The sequence below is a fragment of the Rousettus aegyptiacus genome, unplaced genomic scaffold (assembly GCF_014176215.1).
Source record: "Rousettus aegyptiacus isolate mRouAeg1 unplaced genomic scaffold, mRouAeg1.p scaffold_m13_p_7, whole genome shotgun sequence".
Taxonomy (NCBI): Eukaryota; Metazoa; Chordata; class Mammalia; order Chiroptera; family Pteropodidae; genus Rousettus; species Rousettus aegyptiacus.
This window is the reverse complement of record NW_023416310.1, coordinates 105,335,596-105,357,118: the sequence shown is the minus strand read 5'-3', so window position 1 is coordinate 105,357,118 and position 21,523 is coordinate 105,335,596. Positions and strand designations below refer to the sequence as shown.

Here is a 21,523-nt window from a genome sequence, read left to right as displayed (position 1 = left end):
GTGTTTCACATTTTTCATATTCCAAATAAAGCAGTTTGTCGGCTTTATTTTTAGGCCTAATTGACAAACACTTAGTATCATAGTCAGTTATTTGCTATTTAATTTCCAGGTTAATTAAGTATTTTTAAAGAACTTTTTGATAAGTTTTGAGGCAAAACAAATCTTTGCCCCCAGAGTTTAGTGCGTTGGGAAGACCCCGTGATGTCACAGCAAACCGAGGGAATCCTAACACTCTTAGAGCTACGGGCATGATCGTCCCCTTCTCTGTGAGGGGCCAGCCCAGGCTACCTGTAAGGTCTCTTCCACCACTTGTCAGTGTGTGAGAAAACAAACACAGCACAGTCACGCCAGGTGTACACAGTCAGCTCCCTCTACCCTCCACTGACAGATAAAATCTGAAGGCCAAGGGCAGTTAGTCTCCTTAGGCCACAGCTATGCTGTGAGATCGGTAAGTCATGCTTTTTAGACGTTAACTCTGCTTCTGGTAGCCTTGCGAATGTATCTAGACCGTAGCAGGGCCTGTAGGAATGTATCTGTAGCCAGCAAAATTAATTGGCCTATTTTGTAATTTCTGGTTTTCTTCATTAGGAAATGAAAATTTGTTCGGCAATTATAAACCTCTTTCATCTGATCCCAGCTGCACCTCAAACTCTGGTCAAGCCTTTGTTAGAGGTTGTGATGAAAACAGAACGGGCTATGTTGATTGAGGTAATGGCCAAACTTAGGATTAATTCTGATTCTTTCTCTGCCCGTTGCTGATAATATTTTCATGTTATATTTTAGATGTATTACTCTAACAGTGTAAAGATGCTAGATGTTAATATTTGCTCTGGTTGTTAGCATACTCCAGTTACAAGGGGGAGAAGTGTACACTTCTATTGCATTAGGTCCGTAGAGCAAGAGCAGCCTCCATCCTTGAGAAGAAGCATTTTCACCACATGTTTTGTAGGCCGGCAGTCCCTTCAGGGAGCCTCTGATCAAGTTTCTGACTCGGCACCCCTCGCAGACTGTGGAACTGTTCATGATGGAGGCGACGCTGAATGACCCGCAGTGGAGCCGAATGTTTATGGTAAGGGTGTCAGGAGCTGGCAGCCAACCCTGCAAATTTGTGTCAGCCAGTGTGCTCAAAAATCCAAAACTTATCTCTCACTATTCAGTGTCAGGCTTTATTTTTCTATAACGTATTTGAATATTAGAAACGTGTGTATGAAGAGTTCAACTTCAGGAGTCTCTGTAAAATTTTGGTAGTGGTAATGAAAGAGCTGATAGGATTATCAAAATCTTAATCAGAAAGTGTGATTACTGTTTAAAAAGCATTTTTTGAAAGGGTGCTTACAGTGTTTTATTTTTTCTGGCCTGCCTAAAGAGATTTAGAAAGAATCTTAGAGTTTATATTGTATCTGAATCTTTTGTGATTTTCTTTTTTTTTTTAGCTAAAAACAACTTGTTTTGTTTTTAGAGTTTTCTAAAACACAAAGATGCCAGACCTCTGCGAGACGTGCTGGCAGCTAACCCCAACAGGTTCATCACCTTGCTGCTCCCCGGTGGTGCCCAGACCGCGGTGCGCCCCGGCTCGCCCAGTGCCAGCACGATGCGCCTGGACCTTCAGTTTCAGGCCATCAAGGTAGCGTCTCTTCATTAAACACTGGAAATCTTAAAAGTTTAGTCAAGACACAGAGAGAACCTGCCAGTTCCCTAATTGTCTCTTCTTTGACAGATCATAAGTATCATAGTTAAAAACAATGACTCCTGGCTGGCCAATCAGCATTCTCTGGTGAGCCAGTTGAGACGTGTGTGGGTCAGTGAAACCTTTCAAGAAAGACACCGGAAGGAGAACATGGCTGCTACAAATTGGAAGGAGCCCAAGCTGCTGGCCTACTGTCTGCTGAATTATTGCAAGTGGGTACATTTGTCATGCTTCACATCAAGTGACTTGTTCTGTCTAATAAGCTAAACTGGAGCCTCTTTCCTAATTTGCGTATAGCTGTGGTTCATTGGAAGTGTGTAGTCAGAATGGTGTAAAGAGTGGGTTGTACCATAGCTGTTTAAAGATAAGTCAGAGATAATACATAGTTATGAAACTTGCCAAAATTTAACCTATGTTCCATTTGGCCCTTCAGAAGGAATTATGGAGATATAGAATTGTTGTTCCAGCTGCTCCGAGCTTTTACTGGTCGTTTTCTCTGCAACATGACGTTCTTAAAAGAGTATATGGAGGAAGAGATTCCTAAAAACTATAGCATTGCTCAAAAACGTACCCTGTTTTTTCACTTCGTGGACTTCAGTGACCCTAACTTCGGAGATGAACTGAAAGCCAAGGTGAGTCCCGCTGTTAGGCAGTAGAAGCCACAGGTGTTTGAGCTAATTGTCTAAGGAACCAGGGACACTATTTATCTTCTGCTGTGTCTGTTTTGACACTTAAATATAGCCCGGCTGTTTATGAGGAAAATGCCATTGTTGGGAAACATAAGGCAGATCCAGCAGTGAACAAGTATTGAAAAGTAGTTCGTTAGTTTCCCTGTTTTTAGAAAGTGACTTGTTTGAGATGAGAAGAGTAAACCAGGCTGACATCTGTTTTCCCCAGGGTTTTAACTTACTTTTCATATTGACTGTTTAAATAAGAATGAAGATTGTCAGTTGCATAGAGTTCTTAGATAAAACTTGATAGAGTTCTGACTTTATGGGTTACAGTAGGATCAAACTGGTGGGTCTGCCCACTTTATTAAAGAAATAAAGAGCATGACTTTGTTTTCCTCCTCTATCATTCTGAAATTTTTTTTGTAGGTTCTGCAGCATATCTTGAATCCTGCTTTCTTATACAGCTTTGAGAAGGGGGAAGGAGAGCAGCTCTTAGGACCTCCCAATCCAGAAGGCGATAACCCAGAAAGCATCACCAGTGTGTTTATAACCAAGGTGGCTGACTAACAATGCATTGGCATGAAAAGTAACTTGGCAGATGAGTGTGTGTGCGCGTGAGATGGGTTCATTGAAATAAGCTTAATTCCCTAGGGCTTTTATTTTTCGTGATTGCATTAGTCTGTGGCATTAGTCTGTAACAGTCCCCTTTATCCAAGGAGGGATACGTTGCAAGAGCCCCCAGTAAATGCCTGAGACTGTGGATAGTACCGAAGTCTACATATTCTATTATTTCCTATACATACACACCCATGATGTTTAATTTATAAATTAGACACAGTAAGAGATTAGCAATGATAGTAAAATAGAACGGTTATAACAGTATGCTGTAATAAAAGTTATATGAATGTGGTTTCTCTCCAGTAATTTTATATTTTTCAGTCTAAACCTATTCCTGAATCTGTGTGACCACTTTTCCTTACTTGCAGTTAATGGCTTGGTGTCATTCATTTTACGGAATCCTTTGCTGAAGTCTTTGTATAGGTTCAGTGCTTTCTGGCACAATATGTTGCCATGATTGGAACACATTTTCTGCTTATATCTTCTACCCACAAATGTAATGTTTTATCCATTTTAACTAAGCACTTATCACACACTGTGGCTAACTTTTGCATGAGGTACAATGGCAAAACTAGCTCGAGTTTCCTTTTTTATTTTCACAATTTTACAGATACAAGATTCGTTCTTATTGTAGATCTTAGCAACCTAAGCATGGGATAGTTTTCCTTGTTAAGTCTATAATTTTTACTTTTTCACCTAAAGGAAGCACATTATGGCTTCTTTTCAGCATATCTGAATTGCCAGCATCACTACTTTTTGGGGTTATTAAGTAAAATAAGGGCGACTTGAACAGAAGCATTGTGACACCTCAGTAGTGGATCTGATAACTGAGACAGCAGCTCTGTGACTAACTGGCAGGGAGGGTCTTCGGCGTGGAGATACCAGACAAAATGATGGTCCATGTCCTGGGTAGGATGGAGCCGGGGTAGTGAGAGATTTCATCGTGCTACCCAGAATGGCACACAATTTAGAATTTATGATTTTTTTTCTGGAGTTTTTTATTTAATGTATTCGGAATGTAGTGGGCTGCTGGTAACTGAAACCATAGAAAGTAAAATCATCGATGGGGACGAGGGGTGATCACTAGTATATTATAATTTTTATTAGTGAAATTTTTTATTTTTATTTATTATTACTTATGCCTACAGCACCTGGTCTTCCTAGGTGGTCTCCCACCCAAGTACTAACCAGGCCCAACTCTGCTTAACTTCTGAGATCAGACATTGGGCTTGTTCACAGTGTCATGGCCATAGACCATGGACCATGACTCCACTGGGGTGTGAAACCCAGGACCTTCTGTGTGTAAAGCAGACATGCTAACTGCTACACTATGGAACCACATCCTGTTAGTGAACTTTTTAAGGCACCCTCACTTTGGAATGAATTAACTTTTCTACATTAATAGATTCTAGTGAGAAACAATATAGCTCAATGAAAATTCAGATATTAAAGTTATTTTGTAAAAACCCTATTGCTGGTCAGTAGAGTTTTAATACTATATTTTCATCTTTAGCTTTGCAAAGGAATCTGCTGAAAAGCCAGGGAGACTGTTAGACTGGATACAGTTGTCTCTATGATCCTTTGTTGCCAACTTAATGAAACATCTTTTAGCAGTATGATGTCTGAAATTAGCTTAAGTTTTAAGTCTTTGCATCTTTTACAATAGCACTTCCGTGTGCCCTAAGGGGGTGTTTTTGAATTGTTTCTCAGCACTCCTTGGCTGTGCTCTGCAGGTTAGGCTGTTGAACTTAACAGGAAGGTGTTGTGTTTGCCTTGAGGTTGTTAGAGTGTTCTGTGTATATGTATGTATGTATGTGTGTGTGTATGTATGTATGTATGTATGTATGTATATATATATATATATATATATATCTCGTTTGTCGGAGTGCTGTGAGCAATTTGTTTTCCACATCTGCAGTGTACCACGTATACATTATGCTCTTCAGACGGACATGGTTCTCTCACCTGTTCTGTCACCTGTTCTGTCTTGGAGTTCAGGCAGAGGGGACTATTGTTTCCATCAGCAGGTTACTGGTCGGTCTTACTTTGTGCCCTCCCTGCAGTTTTGACCCCACCCCCATCCTCCAAGGGAATGAGAGCTAAGCCCAAGGAATTATTTTTGGTCCACATACTGACTTTACACAAGTGAGGAGTTGGGACTTTGAACGTTGAATGAGGATAGATGGCGTTGGGCAGGGTGGAGCCCCGAGAAGGGGCCACAGTGAAGAGCAAATCCAGGGGAAAGAGTTGGGGGAGATTTTGGTGTTTTGGATCTTTCTAGTAGACAGTAGTCAGAATACTCAGTTGAATGATGGTCAGTATACTTGATTCAATAGAGACATGTAGAATAGTCTTCAAAGAGTGAACATATTTTCTTATATTTATGAAACAAAATCAGATACTTGATTACATAGAAAAACATAACAATTTCTTAAAAATAGAGATTTTCTTCTAGGTAACATTTTCTGATTGTAATACTGAAAAACAAGGACTAGGTAGTTAATAATTGACCAGGAAAAACGTCTCAACTACTTAGAAATTAAGAAACTAAGTTCTAAATCACCTTCTGTCAAATAGGAAGTCCTCTTTTTTCACCTGAAGCCACTTTACTGTCTGCATTCTGAACGTAGGCCTGCTTTTTATTTGCAGTGTTGAAACAAATTCAGCGAGTTTCTGATCCATATGTATTAAAGGGAAGTTGGTGTGACATTGGTTCCTTCATTGTAAAACTTTATATAACTTTATATATATAGTATGCATGTGAGTGTGTGTGTGTGTGTGTGTGTGTGTGTGTGTGTGTGAGGTTTAAACTTGTATGACCCTTAGTGGGTGACACAGTTCAAAACGAGAAATGAATTCTTTTAGCTCATCTCTCCTGCAGGTCCTTGACCCAGAGAAGCAGGCGGACATGCTGGACTCCCTGAGGATTTACCTTCTGCAGTGTGCTACGCTGCTGGTGGAGCACGCCCCCCACCACATCCACGACAACAACAAGAACCGCAACAGCAAGCTGCGCCGACTGATGACCTTCGCGTGGCCCTGCCTGCTCTCCAAGGCCTGCGTAGACCCAGCTTGCAAATACAGCGGACATTTACTTCTGGCACATATCATTGCCAAGTTTGCAATACATAAGAAAATTGTTCTTCAGGTACTTTACCAGGCTCCGTCTGGTTCCCCTGATATTCATACATGTACACATTGCTCCCCATCGTGGCCTCTCCTCCTCTGCTGTCCTCGTGCTTGTCTGCCAGCTCATAAATACTATGAAAGCTCCCACAATCAATCATTCTTCTTTTCCTGCCCATTACTGCTCTGCTCTCGTTTCTCCGCAGCCTTGCTTTGAGAACAATAAAATGTCTGTCTCCTTTGTCCACCTCCTGCTCCTCTACCCACGCATTCTGGCTTCCAGTTCTCCATTTCATGGCAAATGTTTTGGAAAAGGACCCCAGCCCTTTCCTTAGCTACAGACAGTGGGCACTTTGGAACCCTTATCTCATAAACCCTCTGCCATATTGGTAATCTTGAGCACGTCCTCCCCAGCTCCCTCAGCGGTTTAGGCTTTGGTGTCAGGCAGCCCTGGGTTAGAGTTTTGTGACCCTGAGTGGATTGGTTACTGTGTCTGTAAGAATTCAGTGTAGTAATACACTTGAGTGCTCAGCCTGTCTGTCCCGTTAAGCATTTGGTAAGTAATCACTCTTTCCTATTCTGCGAGTCACTCTTTGTTTGCCTCTGAGCACTGTGTCTCATGGACATCTGTGGTATTAAGACCCAGGTCCCTTAATAAAACCTGTGGTACCTCAGACATCCCCTCCCACAGGCACTTGAAATATAAATGCAATCTCTGCGATTGGCACTACTCTCTCCCAGTCAGCCCAGTTGGAGATGGGAGGGCCACCGCCGACACCCTCTTGTTCTCCCCAGCGCCCAGGCATAGGCAGGTCCTGTTGATTTCCAACACCTTTCCTATCCCTCCACCCTCAGTAGCAATCAGATTGTCTTTGTGTTGCCTTGAACTTACATCAGGACTTCACTGCTTACTCTAACTCTTGCAAGACTGCCTCTGATCAGGCCCTTTTCATTCCACTTTCTATACTGTGGCCAGAGTGAAATGATCTGTATACCTCGACCGACTTTCCACAAGTTACGCTGGGCATAACTCTGCAAGGAGCTCAGTTTCATTCGCCTCAGTGTGCTGCACCCCAGCCTGGCATGGGCATGTCGTAGGTGCTCAGTAAATATTAGAATGAATGTACTCATTCATCAAAACTTAATGAAGGAGAAAGCAGCTGTGTTGTTTACCAGTAAGAGAGCCCTGAGGAATTTTGTAAGAATTGTTTTGCAAGAATATTCCTTAGTTCTAAGTTGATTGTTTTTATCTTGTTTTCAAAGCCTTCATTCTCACTTTAGGTAAGAATTTCTCTCTTGTTTTAGGTTTTTCACAGTCTTCTCAAGGCCCATGCAATGGAAGCTCGAGCAATTGTCAGACAAGCGATGGCCATTTTGACTCCGGCAGTGCCAGCCAGAATGGAGGATGGGCACCAGATGCTGACCCACTGGACACGAAAGATCATTGTGGAGGAGGGGCATACAGTCCCTCAGCTCGTTCATATTTTGCATTTGATAGTGCAGCATTTTAAGGTACGTAGAGAATAATGTAGGTTGATGTGTAATGCATTTTCAGCCGTCTGATTTGGACTTTTGCCTATTTTTCATTTTCTGCAATAACAAGTGGTTGGTTATTCATCTTTTAGTAAAAGTATTTCTCTTTCATTGTTTCATATACATATATGTATGTGGCTTTATCAATGTGAGAATATCATAATTTAGAGAATGTGTCAGGTGGATGCTACTCTCTGTCTAGGCTGCATTTTTCTTGTAAGCACTCAGTTAACAGTGAATACAGGTGAATTAATTTGGGAGGAGTCATCGTAAACTCTAGTTTTTGGTAACTTGGCTTAAAAAGTTGTTCTTATTGCTGGCATCTCTTCTCAATAGCCAGAGTGCCTACTTTGTTAGATTCGTTCATATGTAAATGTTTTTTGTAGATTTTGGGTAGAGGAGAAGGGAACTATAATGGTATTGAGTTGAAAGTGTTTACAGCCAGTTCTTTTAGATGTGGGAATCTGCTTTTCAGCGTGGCTAGACTGTTATGTCAGGTCTGATGCATGTGACTAGCCTTGCCTCCCTGAAGAGAATTGAGTGTTTCAACATTTTTTAAAGATAATGCTTAAAGTCTGAAATATACTGTAATGGGACTCAACCAGGGATAGGAAAGTGATACACACACACACACACACACACACACACATATGCATACAGTAATGAGAATTTCCTCATTAAAGTTGTGGTTCAGAATTCTTGAGCAGGAGGTTGGCTCGTGAGTATGTCGTGAGATGGGTTGTTTGCATATGTGCTGGGATCACAGCGCAGAGTCCCGGCCGTGACAGAAGTCCCGTGCCCACAGGTGTACTACCCAGTGCGGCACCACTTGGTGCAGCACATGGTCAGCGCCATGCAGAGGTTGGGCTTCACACCCACTGTCACTATCGAGCAGAGAAGGCTGGCTGTGGACCTGTCAGAAGTTGTCATCAAGTGGGAACTGCAAAGGATCAAGGACCAACAGGTAGAGACGTTAGCCCTCTGGTGTCTGCCCCGACTGTATTCCTTTGCTTCTTAGTAGAAATCAGTAAAGTCTAATATGTGTGTGTTTTTTAAGCCGGATTCAGATATGGACCCAAATTCAAGTGGAGAAGGAGTCAACTCCGTCTCATCTTCCATTAAGAGAGGCCTGTCGGTGGATTCAGCGCAGGAAGTGAAACGCTTCAGGACGGCCACGGGAGCCATCAGTGCAGTAAGAGCACGTGCACACGCCATGTGTGCTTCCTCTTACAGACTCTCCGCTTCCTTTTGGGAGTTCAGTCACTTAGCAGACTTAGAATGTGGGTACACAGCTGGGAAAGGCCGCACTCAGCAGAGAGAAACCGAATAACATGTTACTCACCCAAAGTGTTTTCCAGGTTACCAGACACGTTTTTCGGTACCCACTTAATACCATTAGAGTTCTGGTGATGATGGTTAATTACTTGCAGAAAGACATTACGACAAACTTTGAGGCAAGAAAAGTGATTGAGAATGTGCCCATGTCTGTTCAGTTTTTAAAAAGACAATGTGTATCTTATTTGTTCGGAAGGTAGCTGCCAAGAGAGCCCTAGGGGTGCTCACTCACCTTGCCCTTTGCTGAGATGATGGCTTTGTAACTGTCTGTCTAGGGTTAATTTCTCTGCGCCCCCCCTCTATTCCTCTAGAGTATATGGCCCCTGCCTCCACCCTGTGCTCAGATTAGAAACCAGGAACCGTCTGTGATTTGTCCCTTTCCTTCTCTCTGCACTGCTGGTCAAGTGCAAGTCATGTCAGCCCAGCCACAAATACCCATGCCCTTCTCTCATCTCTGTCCACACCACCGTGGTATAGCAAGTGCCCCACCATGCCTCTCACTGGGATTACTGAAACAGCCTTCCAGTTCCGCTCACTGCTCTACCTTCATCCCTCTTTATATACTTTCACAAAGTAGAATACAAAAACACTCTTTTCAAACTTTAAGTCATGGGAACCTGGGTGAAGGGGACATGGGACCTCTGAACTGTCTTTGTAATTTCTTGTGAATATTATAATTGTTTCAAAGTAAGAACTTCATAAATTAAGTCAGACTGTCTTGCCCCTTAGCAAGCCCTCCCCTTGACTCTGGCCCCTGAGGCCCATGCGACCTGGTCTTTCTGATGGTCTTTCTGCCCATGCCCCTTGCTCAGCTGCACAGGCCTTCCCTCCATCCACTTCAGAAACACCCAGTTCCGTGCTCACTTAGGACTTGTCTCCTGGCTCTGTTTCCTGTCGCTGGCGCAGTTTTCTCTCCTCCCATGGCTGGCTGCTGCTCCCCCTGAGAGCCACCTTGATGTTATCCTTTAACTTCCTGGACCACGCTCCCTTCAGTCTCGAGCACATGACCCATTACTTTTCATGGCTACTTTGTTAGTTGTCTTGTGGCTACCATGCCTGCCTCTGGTGTTCCCAGTGCCCAGAATGGTGTCTTTCCCATTAGTGGGCTGCACGTGTCAGTGCCATACATGGGAACACATTGTTGAGAAAGTTCTTTCCACCTTTTCTAGGTGTTTGGGAGGAGCCAGTCGCTGCCTGGAGCAGATGCCCTTCTTGCCAAGCCCATTGATAAGCAGTACACGGACACCGTGGTGAATTTCCTCATCCGCGTGGCTTGTCAGGTGCGAGTGCCGAGTGTCCTATGGTCAGGATTCTTCAGAACAAAAACGACAGTCGACTCGAGTGTTTTCTGTTACAGTTTAGTTATAAAAGAAATAGACAAACCCAGTTCTGTCACTTTCATATTAAGTTCTGTCGATTTCATGACATGCTAATATTTCTGAAATCTGCCTGGTTTTATAATTGAAATGATTTTTTTTACAAATTTTCTTTTAGTGGTGATAAAATTCTGATGAATGGAATCTTGGTGTGGGTCAAACATGGTAGTTCAGTAATCTTGGGCAAGTTATTTAATGTCCAGGTTACCTATCTCATAAAGGTGCTAGGACAGTCGAACACATTTAGTAACTTAAATGCTTTTTATAACTTGCATTTATCATTCATATTAACATTTCCATGGATTTATTGGAGATCCATTCTGAAACTTTTCATTTTTATATTTCAAAAAACATTGTAAATGAAATTTTTATAAATATTTTTTTTCACTTTGGGAATCTTAAGTATTTATAATTATTAAACAAAATAGTGTATCTTGCAATACTATTGAACTTTGCAAGCACTGAAAAGACCCTATTAAACTATGTAACCCCTACTTTTTTGCCTGCTGCAGTGTGCCAGTGCAGCCTCAGTGGTCCAGAGGGGAGGAGCACGGGCCCTGCTCTTGGAGGAGCCTCTTGACACTAATCAATCAATCACAAATGATTGCAAATCACCACTGACCCCACTGCAAGGTGTAGGGAGGGTGCCGTGGGGGAGGGCCCCTGAATAGATGGCTGAGTTGAGTTAGGTGGGAGAAGAGATGGCCGTGGAGAGCTGAGATGCAAGGGTGTAGGGCACGGACAAGAAGCAGTGCCACATGGCAATGACTGTCAGTGCCTGTGCAGCGAAGCATGGGCTGAATGTGAGTGAATTTCCAGGTTAACGACAATACCAACACTGCCGGGTCTCCTGGGGAGGTGCTGTCTCGCCGCTGTGTGACCCTCCTAAAGACTGCGTTGCGACCGGACATGTGGTCCAAGTCTGAACTCAAACTGCAGTGGTTTGACAAGCTGCTGATGAGTGTGGTAGGTGTGGGGTCGGGTGGTATTGCTTGGGTTCGGGGCCGGGCCCTAAAACCCAAGCCTTCTATTCCTTGGCCAGTTGTGGCCCCTTGCGCTTTCTCTTCTGGCCACTGTTGACCTTCAAAATAAAACAGCCAGTTATTTTACCAGCAAAATGGGTTTATTTGGAAATAGCAGAGGAATTGCAGGCTAGAGCAAAAAACGTAAGCAAGTCCAGCAAGCAAAGGAGAGAAATGTTACTTTCTGGAGAAAAAGGGAGGATGTTGGGAGGGATGGTTTTGAACAAAAAAAAAGTCTGTTGGAGGAATGGAGGAATGCGAGCATACAAGGTGGCAAAGGTTTCTAGTTGGATGAGTTGATGGGCAGGGAAGGAACTTTTCTTTCCTCCTGCTGGAGTAGTAAGTAGGGTATGTTGTTTTTCTGTTGAGGTCTGTAATTGATAATTTTTCCTGTTGGAGGTCTGTAACGGACTGGAGTGGTACTGCCCGAGGGCTTCCCCTTCTGGCCTTTTGACTCCATTTTAAATGAGGTTTCCTTTTATTATTTTTATACTGCTAATACAGAGAAGGGACTTTCACTTCCTGAAAATGGTTTTTTAAAACCTCAGCTCTCACTTCCAGCCCAGTTATTTTGGAAATATAGTAGTTCTCTACTATATTTATATATTACAGTTGTTGCTTTTTGAAGTCTTATTTCTTAAGTGACACTGGCTTGAAATAAACATTATTAGTTGATTTATGCAACAACCTTTAAAGTAAATGAGTTTTTAAAGTATATGGACATAAAATTCGTTATTGAGCATGGTATAGTCAGGTGACAAAGAAATAGTCCTAAATGCTGATTATTTGGTGGGGTTTTGCTTTGTTTTATTTCTATAGATACCTCAATACTGTAATTTTCTGGTGTTGTTGCAAAAATTGACGTTGTTGCTGCAGTTTCTTGAAAGGTTATGAAGGTTACTGTGCTATCAAAACGGCAGGATTGTAGGCCCCTAAGTCTGAGGCTTAGACTTTCCTTACCACTTCTGGATTGTCTGCAGTCCGTATTTTCTCTTTGAAAGGTCGAGTTACTTTCCTATCACATACAGTCACAGTTGACTCGAGCTCAGCCATAAGTGGACAGCCCCTGTTAATAAACAGGCTGACATTTTCTTAACGCATTGTGCCATGCTCATAGAGCCTTTCCACCTGTTTCCCATAGTGAGAGATTTTACCTCACAGCCCATTGCCTACACATAGCATATCGGCAAGGCGTGCGCGCACATAAACCACAGGAGCAAAAGTTTTACGGAGCAGTACTTTACTACAAACCATGTACTCTTTTTTTATTGTTTGTTTCTTGTTGTTGTTGTTTTTTTTGTTTTTTTTTTTTGAAATTTTGGCATCTATTAGGTTGATTTCATGATACACAGTTTCAAAGATATTTCCTTTGGAAGAATATTTGGATTTTAACTAAAAAGATGGAGACAAGCAAAATTCATTGCAGAATTGCCTTTTTAGACCAGATTTTAGTGATTTGCAGAATTTTAACCTTACTTAATATTGACTATTAATATTTTTAATGCGTTTTCAAAAGGTTCAATTAAATATTTAAAGCAAACTTATTAAAATAAACATGAAATCCTACTTATTAAAATATGCTGATCACATGTTTTATATGCATGTGTTCATCCCTTAGTGTTTTTTTACTTCATTTCTACATACTTAATAACACATAGTATTAAATTTTGTTTGACTTACGTTTCTGAGCTTTATTGTACTATAGAGTGTTTCGTCTGTGTGTGACCTGTGTTCTCCTTTCCAGGAACAACCTAATCAAGTGAACTATGGAAATATTTGCACAGGATTGGAAGTGTTGAGTTTCTTGTTAACTGTCCTCCAGTCTCCAGCCATCCTCAGTAGCTTCAAACCTCTGCAGCGTGGAATTGCTGCCTGTATGACGTGTGGAAACACCAAAGTTTTACGCGCAGTCCATAGCCTTCTCTCACGCCTAATGAGTATCTTCCCAACAGAGCCAAGTATGTGACCTTTTCCATTGGTGCCTGTCTTGTTGAGTGGATGTGGGCACAAAGCTTATTATTTGAGAGTGTTACTCTATGGAGCATTTTATTATCCCACTTTAATTTGTACTTTCAACTTTTCTTTTTAAAAAAAAATTGACAAACCGAATGGCAGTAGTCATTGCATTAAAATATTAGTCTGCTTTGGGAATGCATTTCTTAATCTGTTGAACATTACTGTTTTCTTAATGCATTAAAAAGAAGTTAGGTTAAAGTGTTTTGTCAAATGCTGAACAGTTGACAAGAACGAATTTTGGCATACTGTAAATACCATAATTGTATTTAGAGCATGTTCAGGTAAGGCTTGATGACATAAAAGGTCAGTTAGCTCCATAAGATAGGAGGCAGCCCACAGGTGAGCACAGTGCATCTTGTGGTGGGGTAAAAGTGCCCATGCCAGTTGCCACAGATCCCCAAATAATTAAAGCTCAGTCCCTCGTGAAAGTTAATGTCCCCGGGCCTGGGCAGGCCCGAGAATCCAAACCCCAGAGCCCAGGTTTTTGCTTCTGTTTCAGGCACTTCAAGTGTGGCCTCGAAGTACGAAGAGCTGGAGTGCCTCTATGCGGCTGTCGGGAAGGTCATCTATGAAGGGCTTACCAACTACGAGAAGGCTACCAATGCGAATCCCTCTCAGCTCTTTGGTCAGTATGTGCTTGACTTGGTTCCCCATCAGTGGTTCAGCTGGGCATCGATTTGTCTGTGTTCCCTGGATGAGCTTTCTTTAGAAGGGAAAGACTCAGGATGTTAGGTGGAGCTTTGAGCTGACGTGTTGTCAAGGGTGTTTGTGTGTGGTTTGGTGCATAACAGGCCACGGTCCCCTGTGGTCTTTGAGGTGAACAAGCCCATTCTGCCCAATGCCAAGTTCTTCATGCCTCAGCCTCTCATACTGGGTTTGGTTGCAAGGGGAAGTGCCCCGTGGATCCTGCCGACTCCATTTTGTACCAAACCCAGAGATGCTGTTGAAGCAGGGTGCCGACATGTAGGTGTACTGCCTTCACAGTGCGCTCACCTGCCGGCAAGCCACTCAAGCCAGGAACTCATCCCCGTCTACTTGATGAGCCTCTGACTGCCCCAGGAAATGAAAACTGGTTTCTTGGGTAATTGGGGCAGGTGTGTGACTTTGGCCTCCCGGTACCCGGAAGTCAAATGTATACTCAATCTGCTTTTTGTCAAACTCGAGTCTGTGAGTAGGATTAGACTTCAGGTTAGCAACTCTAAAATTTTTTTCTCCCTTATTACATGTTCATTGTAGAAAACTTTGAAAATACAAATGAAGGGAAGCTAAATAAGTTACCTGTAAGTCTCTCTACTTAGTAATACTCAACATTTTGGAGTATTACTTTTATCTTTTTCCTATACATGTGTATGTAAGTATATAGAAAGCCATTATTATGCATACACTTGTGTCTGTGTTTGTAAATGGAATACATTATTTTTAAATGAATTTCTTGATCTCTAAACTCTTCCTACTTGCTACTTAAAATTTAGGAGTGAGATAAATTTACTTAAAATCATATTCCTTGCTATCTACACTTGCTGTCTGTATTCTGGAACCAGATAGATTTTGCGGGTGAGGAATGCTTTTGTGACTATTTTTTTTAAGTAGGCGTACACAGTAGATCCTGCTTTGTAGTCTGGCTTCCATCACAGTATAGCATGAATATCTTGTTTTCGAGAAGAGCTAACCGCTGTTGGCTTTGCTTCCCTCCTGTGTTAAGGTGACAGCAGGCAAGGGGCAGCCTGTTGAGCTGGCCACACTACTCTCCTCTCTGTGATGGACAGCAAACTTGACTTGGCCCTCATGTTTTTTCCTGTTACTGATCTCATGTTTTTTTCCTCTCTGCACAGTAAATGTGAGCATGGCTGCCAGTAACAGCCAGAACACATTCGCCATCTTCATCGTTGTCATCAAATGTCATGGGTTACCTACTGTAGAATCCGATCGGTCATATTTACTACACTACTAAGAATTGGTCATATTTACTACACTACTGAGCCTTTTAACAAAGCAAGCCTGAAGTTATCCAAATCTGTAAATGGCTAATAAATACCCTTTTTTAGTTCTGTTAATGTGTAGGTCAGGGTCAATATGTATATAAAAATGCTGGTTATGAAAGATAAATTTTCTTTACATGCTCAGTGTTCATGTTCTGATGTTAGTTTGCTGTTTTTTAATTTTTTAGATAAGGCAACCCTTGGTTGACCTCACAGATTGCAAGGACCTTGTCAGCTTACAATCTCGTTATTTTTTTAATTTTTATGCTTACAGCACCTGGTCTTCCTAGGTGGTCTCCCATCCAAGTACTAACCAGGCCCGACCCTGCTTAGCTTCCGAGATCAGATAGGATTGGGCTTGTTCAGGGTAGCATGGTCGTAGACAAGTTTGCTGTTTTTTATCGACCTTATTATAACATAATTTTTCAGAATAAAGTGCAAATTGAATTCTAACATTTGTCATGCCCAGATAGTCTAGCTAGAAAAAGAATTTTTCCTCTTCCCTCACCCCAAGCATATCATGGGACAAAAAACTTTACCTAGGGTGGTTTGCCATAACATAGATAAAATCCAGAACTAAAGGTAAGAAGTAAAGGTACCAAAGCACAGAAATCTGTTCTCATGCTTATGATGCTGATCATGACTTAAGAAGAGTGAACATATAATGCTTCACAGTATATTAAGTGCCATATAAAATCTTATAATGTTGACATTTGGGATTAATCTGTACTTTTGTTGGAAATAGCACATTTTTGTTTAGCACATTTTAAAATGTTTTCAATAGCACATTTTTTGTTAATTGCTCAATTTTAAATTTTCTAAAAAAACAATTTCTGCCTTTTAGGAACCCTCATGATTCTCAAGTCTGCCTGCAGCAACAACCCAAGCTACATAGACAGGCTGATCTCCGTCTTTATGCGTTCCCTGCAGAAGATGGTGCGAGAGCACCTCAATCCACAGGCGGCGTCGGGCAGCACAGAAGCAACCTCAGGTAACAAACTTGACTTGGTCTTCACATTTTTTCCTCAGACTTTAACACCTAAACAGTGCTAACTGTGTGACAATTCTAAAGCGAGCACTCACACCTGTTGTTTTGTGCAGTTCCTCATCATTTGCCCTTAACAGAGTTTCTAAGCTTTTTGATTAAAACCAAAATGAGACTCCTTTTAAAATGAATTGCTTTTAAAGTTCGTGACTGAAAATGAAATTTTTAAATGGTTGGAAATTTCTGTGGAACACTAAATGGGAGTGATCTAGCAATTTTGCTGTAAAACAGATTGTTTAATCAGAGCTGTTGCATCTGACAAAGAATTAAGTCACAGGTTCCAGGCCTTAGGAGTGGGCTCCAGGGTGACATGTTGAGTGTGTGGGATTGGCAGTGGTTGGCACTGCTGCGCCATGCTCCTTGGAACATAAGTGACATGAATGTGACTTCACACGTGGCTATACCTCAGGGTTGTTCACACGGGTTCCATCAGCTCCATCATCCCCTTCCCCGTGGGGAGCCTCTTATAGGGCCACCCTTTCAAGGTGGTAGAATAGCAGGAATGTGATCAGGTACTTCAGATTACAGAGCTCTAGGTGCTGGAGAAAGTATTTGGGAGATAATGGGCAGAATCAATATGCCACACAATGCGAAGCACTTGCCTATTGGTGTTCGTTGGTAGACATTGTTGGGGTGTTCTTTCTCCACTTGAGCAGGAACAAGTGAGCTGGTGATGCTGAGTCTGGAGCTGGTGAAAACACGCCTGGCTGTGATGAGCATGGAGATGAGGAAGAACTTTATTCAGGCCATCCTGACCTCCCTTATTGAAAAATCACCTGACGCCAAAATCCTCCGGGCTGTGGTTAAAATCGTGGAAGAATGGGTTAAAAATAATTCCCCCATGGCAGCCAATCAGGTGAGGGGCTGTGCTCTGGCCAGATGACCTTACTTTGTATGTAAAAGAAAATTCAGGCGGCATCACTTTCTCAGCTCTTCCTTCTGAAAGTTCTCAATCAAGCAAAACGTCTGTTCGTCCTATATTTACATTCACAGTATCTCTTTTTAAGTTGGGTTTTTCTCACTGTATTTAACAGATTTTATATAGAAACTTAATGTGGTTTTACTTTTGTCAAAATGTTAAATGAACCTTACTTGTTAGTCTTTTCTGGTGGTGAAGGTGAGCCAAAAAAAAAAAATAATAATGAAGGACTATTATTTAATAAGATGGTTTGCAGAGTTCTGATTTGTTTTATAATTTAGTTGCTTTCTTTCCAAAGTGAACTGTAGCCCCAAGGAAAATTATATTGGCAGCTGTCTTGATTTTAAGCATCCAGAGATAACCAGGGCCATCTTTGATTTTTGTCGTTGTTGTTGTTGAGATATAGCTGTCTTACTTTACTTGACAAAATTGTAGGAGCTTAAAAAGTAGTAGAGCAGATGCCTGAAATACTTTTGAACATGTCTTTCTCATATAGAAATAATCAACCTTTTCTTTTGAAAAAATAAATTCATACAGACACCTACACTCCGGGAGAAGTCCATTTTGCTTGTGAAAATGATGACCTACATAGAGAAGCGTTTTCCAGAAGACCTTGAATTAAATGCCCAGTTCTTAGACCTTGTTAACTATGTCTACAGGTAAGTACAGCCATTAATTAGATGTTTCGTTTATCCGTCTATAATATGTTCTTTGGTTAGCCAACATTACGTGACTTCTAAATTTTTTTGTTATACCTAAGTTTTATATGTTCATTTATAAACTAAATCACATAACATAGTTTGGCATCCTAATGAAACCTTTTGCACAAATGCTACATCAGCCTATGATGATTTATAACATGCTCTTGGTTTTTGTAAAGGCATTTTGGGAGGTTGGTACCTACTTGTTTTTTATTGGTTTGCTTATGGCTCGTGTAGCTCTTCCATCTCGGTGTTTTCCCTTCGACTGCAGGGACGAGACACTGTCTGGCAGTGAGCTGACTGCGAAACTTGAGCCTGCCTTTCTCTCTGGGCTACGTTGTGCCCAGCCACTCATCAGGGCCAAGTTTTTTGAAGTTTTTGACAACTCTATGAAACGCCGGGTGTACGAGCGCCTGCTTTATGTGACCTGCTCCCAGAATTGGGAAGCCATGGGGAACCACTTTTGGATTAAGCAGTGCATTGAGGTAGGTAAAACTCAGCTCACCATCTGCGGCTGTGGCACCAAAGCTGGGAGGTGTCCACACACACTGAGATGATTTAGAAATCTCCACCATAAAGCCTCTTTTAATCTCTAGTAGGTAGAAAAAAAGACTTTTAAAGCCATGTTTTCATCTGAAGCTTTTTTTGGGGTAATTTTAAGCCCTTCAATGAGAAAGTTAAGTAATATTCCTTAGTTTGTAGTTAAAGATTAGTTTTTCTGCAAATATAAGAATTGCCCATTTTGTTTCCATGCCCTAGAAGATTTAACATGCTGTACCCAGTCAGCTCTCGTCATTCTTAAAGCAGGAAGGTGGGGCCAGGCCAGCCTGACATTGCCAAGGGCTCTAGTCCCTCCGGGTGAAGGGCCGGCTGCTGGTGACAGAGGCCCATGTAAAACAGACAGTTTCAGGGCACGGTTAAGTCAGGTGTTCTTTGATTTTTTTTTTTTTTTTTTATGGGATTGTAGTGAGACTTCTTGTTTTCTTGTTTCCTTGTTATTCAAGTCAGCTGTCTCTTATTCTTTGGCTTAATCATCAGCTTATTGTACTAGAAGACCTGGGTTTTCCCGTAGCAGGTTACTGATACTGTGCAGGTAATTCTAGTCTACTTAACAAGAGTGAATGAGACTAGAAGGTTTACTAAATTACTTTGTCTAATGAGACAGAAGGTTGTGAAATTCTCTTTGAGGGAAAAGAAGGGACTCATGATGCCGGGTTTCACTGAAAGCCTGTTAGCATTTCTGTTTGTGCTGAATGCATGTTTTCTTAGTGCCATATGGACACATATTTGGAGCTTTGCGATAGAGGACGAGGCGGGCTGTAGGGCACAAAGAAGGAGTCTCTGTTCCTTCTCTCCCTCGTCCTCTGTATCTGGTCCATTATCAAGTGTTACCTGATCGAGGCCGCTTGCTTTTCTCTCTTCCCTCTTCTACCTCCCCCTCTTGGCCACCATCATTGCTCACAAGGATGACAGGAACAATGTCCTTAGCATTCATCTACCTTCCCTCTGACCCACCACAGTTTTGTTGTTGTTGTTGTTGTTACAGAATTCTTCTTTAAGAACAAAGGAGATTGTATTGCTCCTTGTTATTTTGCTTGGTACAAAATCAGCCTCCAGGTTATGGTCCTTCTGGCCCTTAGTAACCAGACCCTTGCCTCTCTGTTCAACCTTGTGCTGTCCCTCTCTCCCTCACTCATTAGCCTCCAGCCTTATTGGCCCTCCATGTTCACAGACATGCAATGTTCTTGACACCTAAGCTAAGGCAGGGTACCTTCTCTGTCAGCCTCCCGTTCCTCTTTGTGTCAGTTTTGGTCTTGTCCTTCCCGCTGACTCTTCAGCTGCATGAGGGTAGGGAATACAATCTCTGTGAAGCTGACAAATGAGTCTCTGGGACCTTACACAGCACCCGGCAGGTGCTCAGTGAATACCTGTAGAAAGAATGCTAGAGAGCTTGACTGGGGAGCACCATGCGCAGAGGCCGGTAGTGAAGCATGTGGGGGGCGAGGGACAGTCACAGAAGTGTTATGTGCAAGTCGGAGTGTTACGTTATGGAAGATCTTGTGAGCCACGCTGAGGAGCTTGCCCTGTCCCTGGAGGACTGTGGGAAGTCATTGGAGGGTGTAGGGAGGTAGCTGTGTGGAAGGAGATGGGTTTGAGAAGGGCATGTCAGGATGAGCCAGGAAGTTATGTCTAGGCAGGAGGTGACAGCTGCCCAGCTGTTCAGGAGGACTTGGTGATGTGGTATGGAAGATGAGAGAAGGAAGAGTAGACAGATGAAGCAAAGGAAGCTGTCTTCTCTGTGGGAGATGCCTCCGAGATCACAGGAGAGCAGCCTGTCCTGTGGGGGGAGGTGCCGAGTTGTGCTTTCGCGTAGACATGGAGTCAGAGGGGTCTGAGTAAGGGCAGTCTGGAGGAGAGGGTCAGGCTTTCCATCCAGGTTGTGGGCCTGAGAGTCATTAGCATGTGCATACACGTTGAGATGACTAGGTGATGAGTGTGGGTCCCCACGCCCCAGATGCCAGGCCTGTGTCCTAGGTTTTGATTTTCGTCTGCAAATCCTCTAGCTGCTGTTGGCTGTGTGTGAGAAGAGCACTCCCATCGGTACTAGCTGCCAAGGAGCTATGCTCCCATCCATCACCAATGTCATCAACCTGGCTGACAGCCACGATCGAGCTGCCTTCGCCATGGTCACACACGTCAAGCAGGAGCCACGGGAGCGAGAGAACAGCGAGTCCAAGGAGGAGGTAACGGCGGCGTGTGCGGTGCCCTATTCAGGGCAGAATGCCCATTTCTCCAAGTCTGTGGCGGCCTGAGACTGTTTTAGGGCGAGAGTGCTGTATTAAAACCCGTCTGCCCGAAAGCTCTGAACGTAGTATCTGTGTTCAGTTAGGTTTTTTAAAAATTGAGATATGGTTGACATATAACATTATTGGTTTCAGGTATACAACATAATGATTCCATATTTGTATGTATTGTTAGATGTACCACAGTAAGTCTTGTTAACATCTGCCACCGCATGTAGTTACAGATTTTTTTGCTTGTGATGAGAACTTTTAGGATTTATTCAACTTACATATATGTAACACAGTATGATTAACTATAGTCACCGTGCTCTACATTACATCCCCAGGACTTATTTATTTTATAACTAGAAGTTTGACCCCCTTCATCCATTTTCCAGCCCCACCCTCCCCAACCCCTGACCTCTGGCAACCACCAATCTGTTCTTTGTTCTTTTTTTTCCCTGTTGTTTTTAAAAAAGGTTTTACATAAGTGAAATCATACAGTATTTGTTTCTGTTTTATTTCACTCAGCATCATGCTCTCAATGTCCATTTATATTGTCGCAGATGGCAAGATTTCATCTTATGGCTAAATAATAATCCATTGTACATATGTACCACATCTTTATCTGTTGACCCATTGATGGACACTTGAGATTATTTCTAGTCAATTAGATTTTTTAAAGTTAGAATTGATAAGCATTTCATGTTGC

General features: G+C 42.3%; 1 protein-coding gene and 1 pseudogene across 14 annotated transcripts in view; one reads left to right on the top strand and one right to left on the bottom strand.

Annotated features, from left to right (window-relative positions):
• The window catches only part of LOC107517500 (transformation/transcription domain associated protein), a 113,323-nt gene that overhangs the window by 57,446 nt on the left and 34,354 nt on the right, over window positions 1-21,523 (top strand). For 10 of the 14 annotated variants that reach the window (XM_036224998.1, XM_036224992.1, XM_036225000.1 and 7 more), the window contains 19 exons: window positions 589-708; window positions 950-1,069; window positions 1,460-1,624; window positions 1,718-1,899; window positions 2,121-2,319; window positions 2,785-2,913; window positions 5,858-6,124; window positions 7,408-7,614; window positions 8,441-8,599; window positions 8,693-8,827; window positions 10,140-10,250; window positions 11,166-11,312; window positions 13,113-13,326; window positions 13,884-14,009; window positions 16,208-16,354; window positions 17,062-17,264; window positions 17,865-17,986; window positions 18,300-18,513; window positions 20,593-20,772. In XM_036224998.1, coding sequence (XP_036080891.1) covers window positions 589-708; window positions 950-1,069; window positions 1,460-1,624; window positions 1,718-1,899; window positions 2,121-2,319; window positions 2,785-2,913; window positions 5,858-6,124; window positions 7,408-7,614; window positions 8,441-8,599; window positions 8,693-8,827; window positions 10,140-10,250; window positions 11,166-11,312; window positions 13,113-13,326; window positions 13,884-14,009; window positions 16,208-16,354; window positions 17,062-17,264; window positions 17,865-17,986; window positions 18,300-18,513; window positions 20,593-20,772 — 3,147 coding nt within the window. The remainder of the gene's footprint in view (window positions 1-588; window positions 709-949; window positions 1,070-1,459; window positions 1,625-1,717; window positions 1,900-2,120; window positions 2,320-2,784; window positions 2,914-5,857; window positions 6,125-7,407; window positions 7,615-8,440; window positions 8,600-8,692; window positions 8,828-10,139; window positions 10,251-11,165; window positions 11,313-13,112; window positions 13,327-13,883; window positions 14,010-16,207; window positions 16,355-17,061; window positions 17,265-17,864; window positions 17,987-18,299; window positions 18,514-20,592; window positions 20,773-21,523) is intronic. The other 4 variants (XM_036224999.1, XM_016158260.2, XM_036224995.1 and 1 more) reach the window with 1 other exon arrangement.
• LOC118605925 lies at window positions 15,629-15,747 on the bottom strand (annotated as a pseudogene).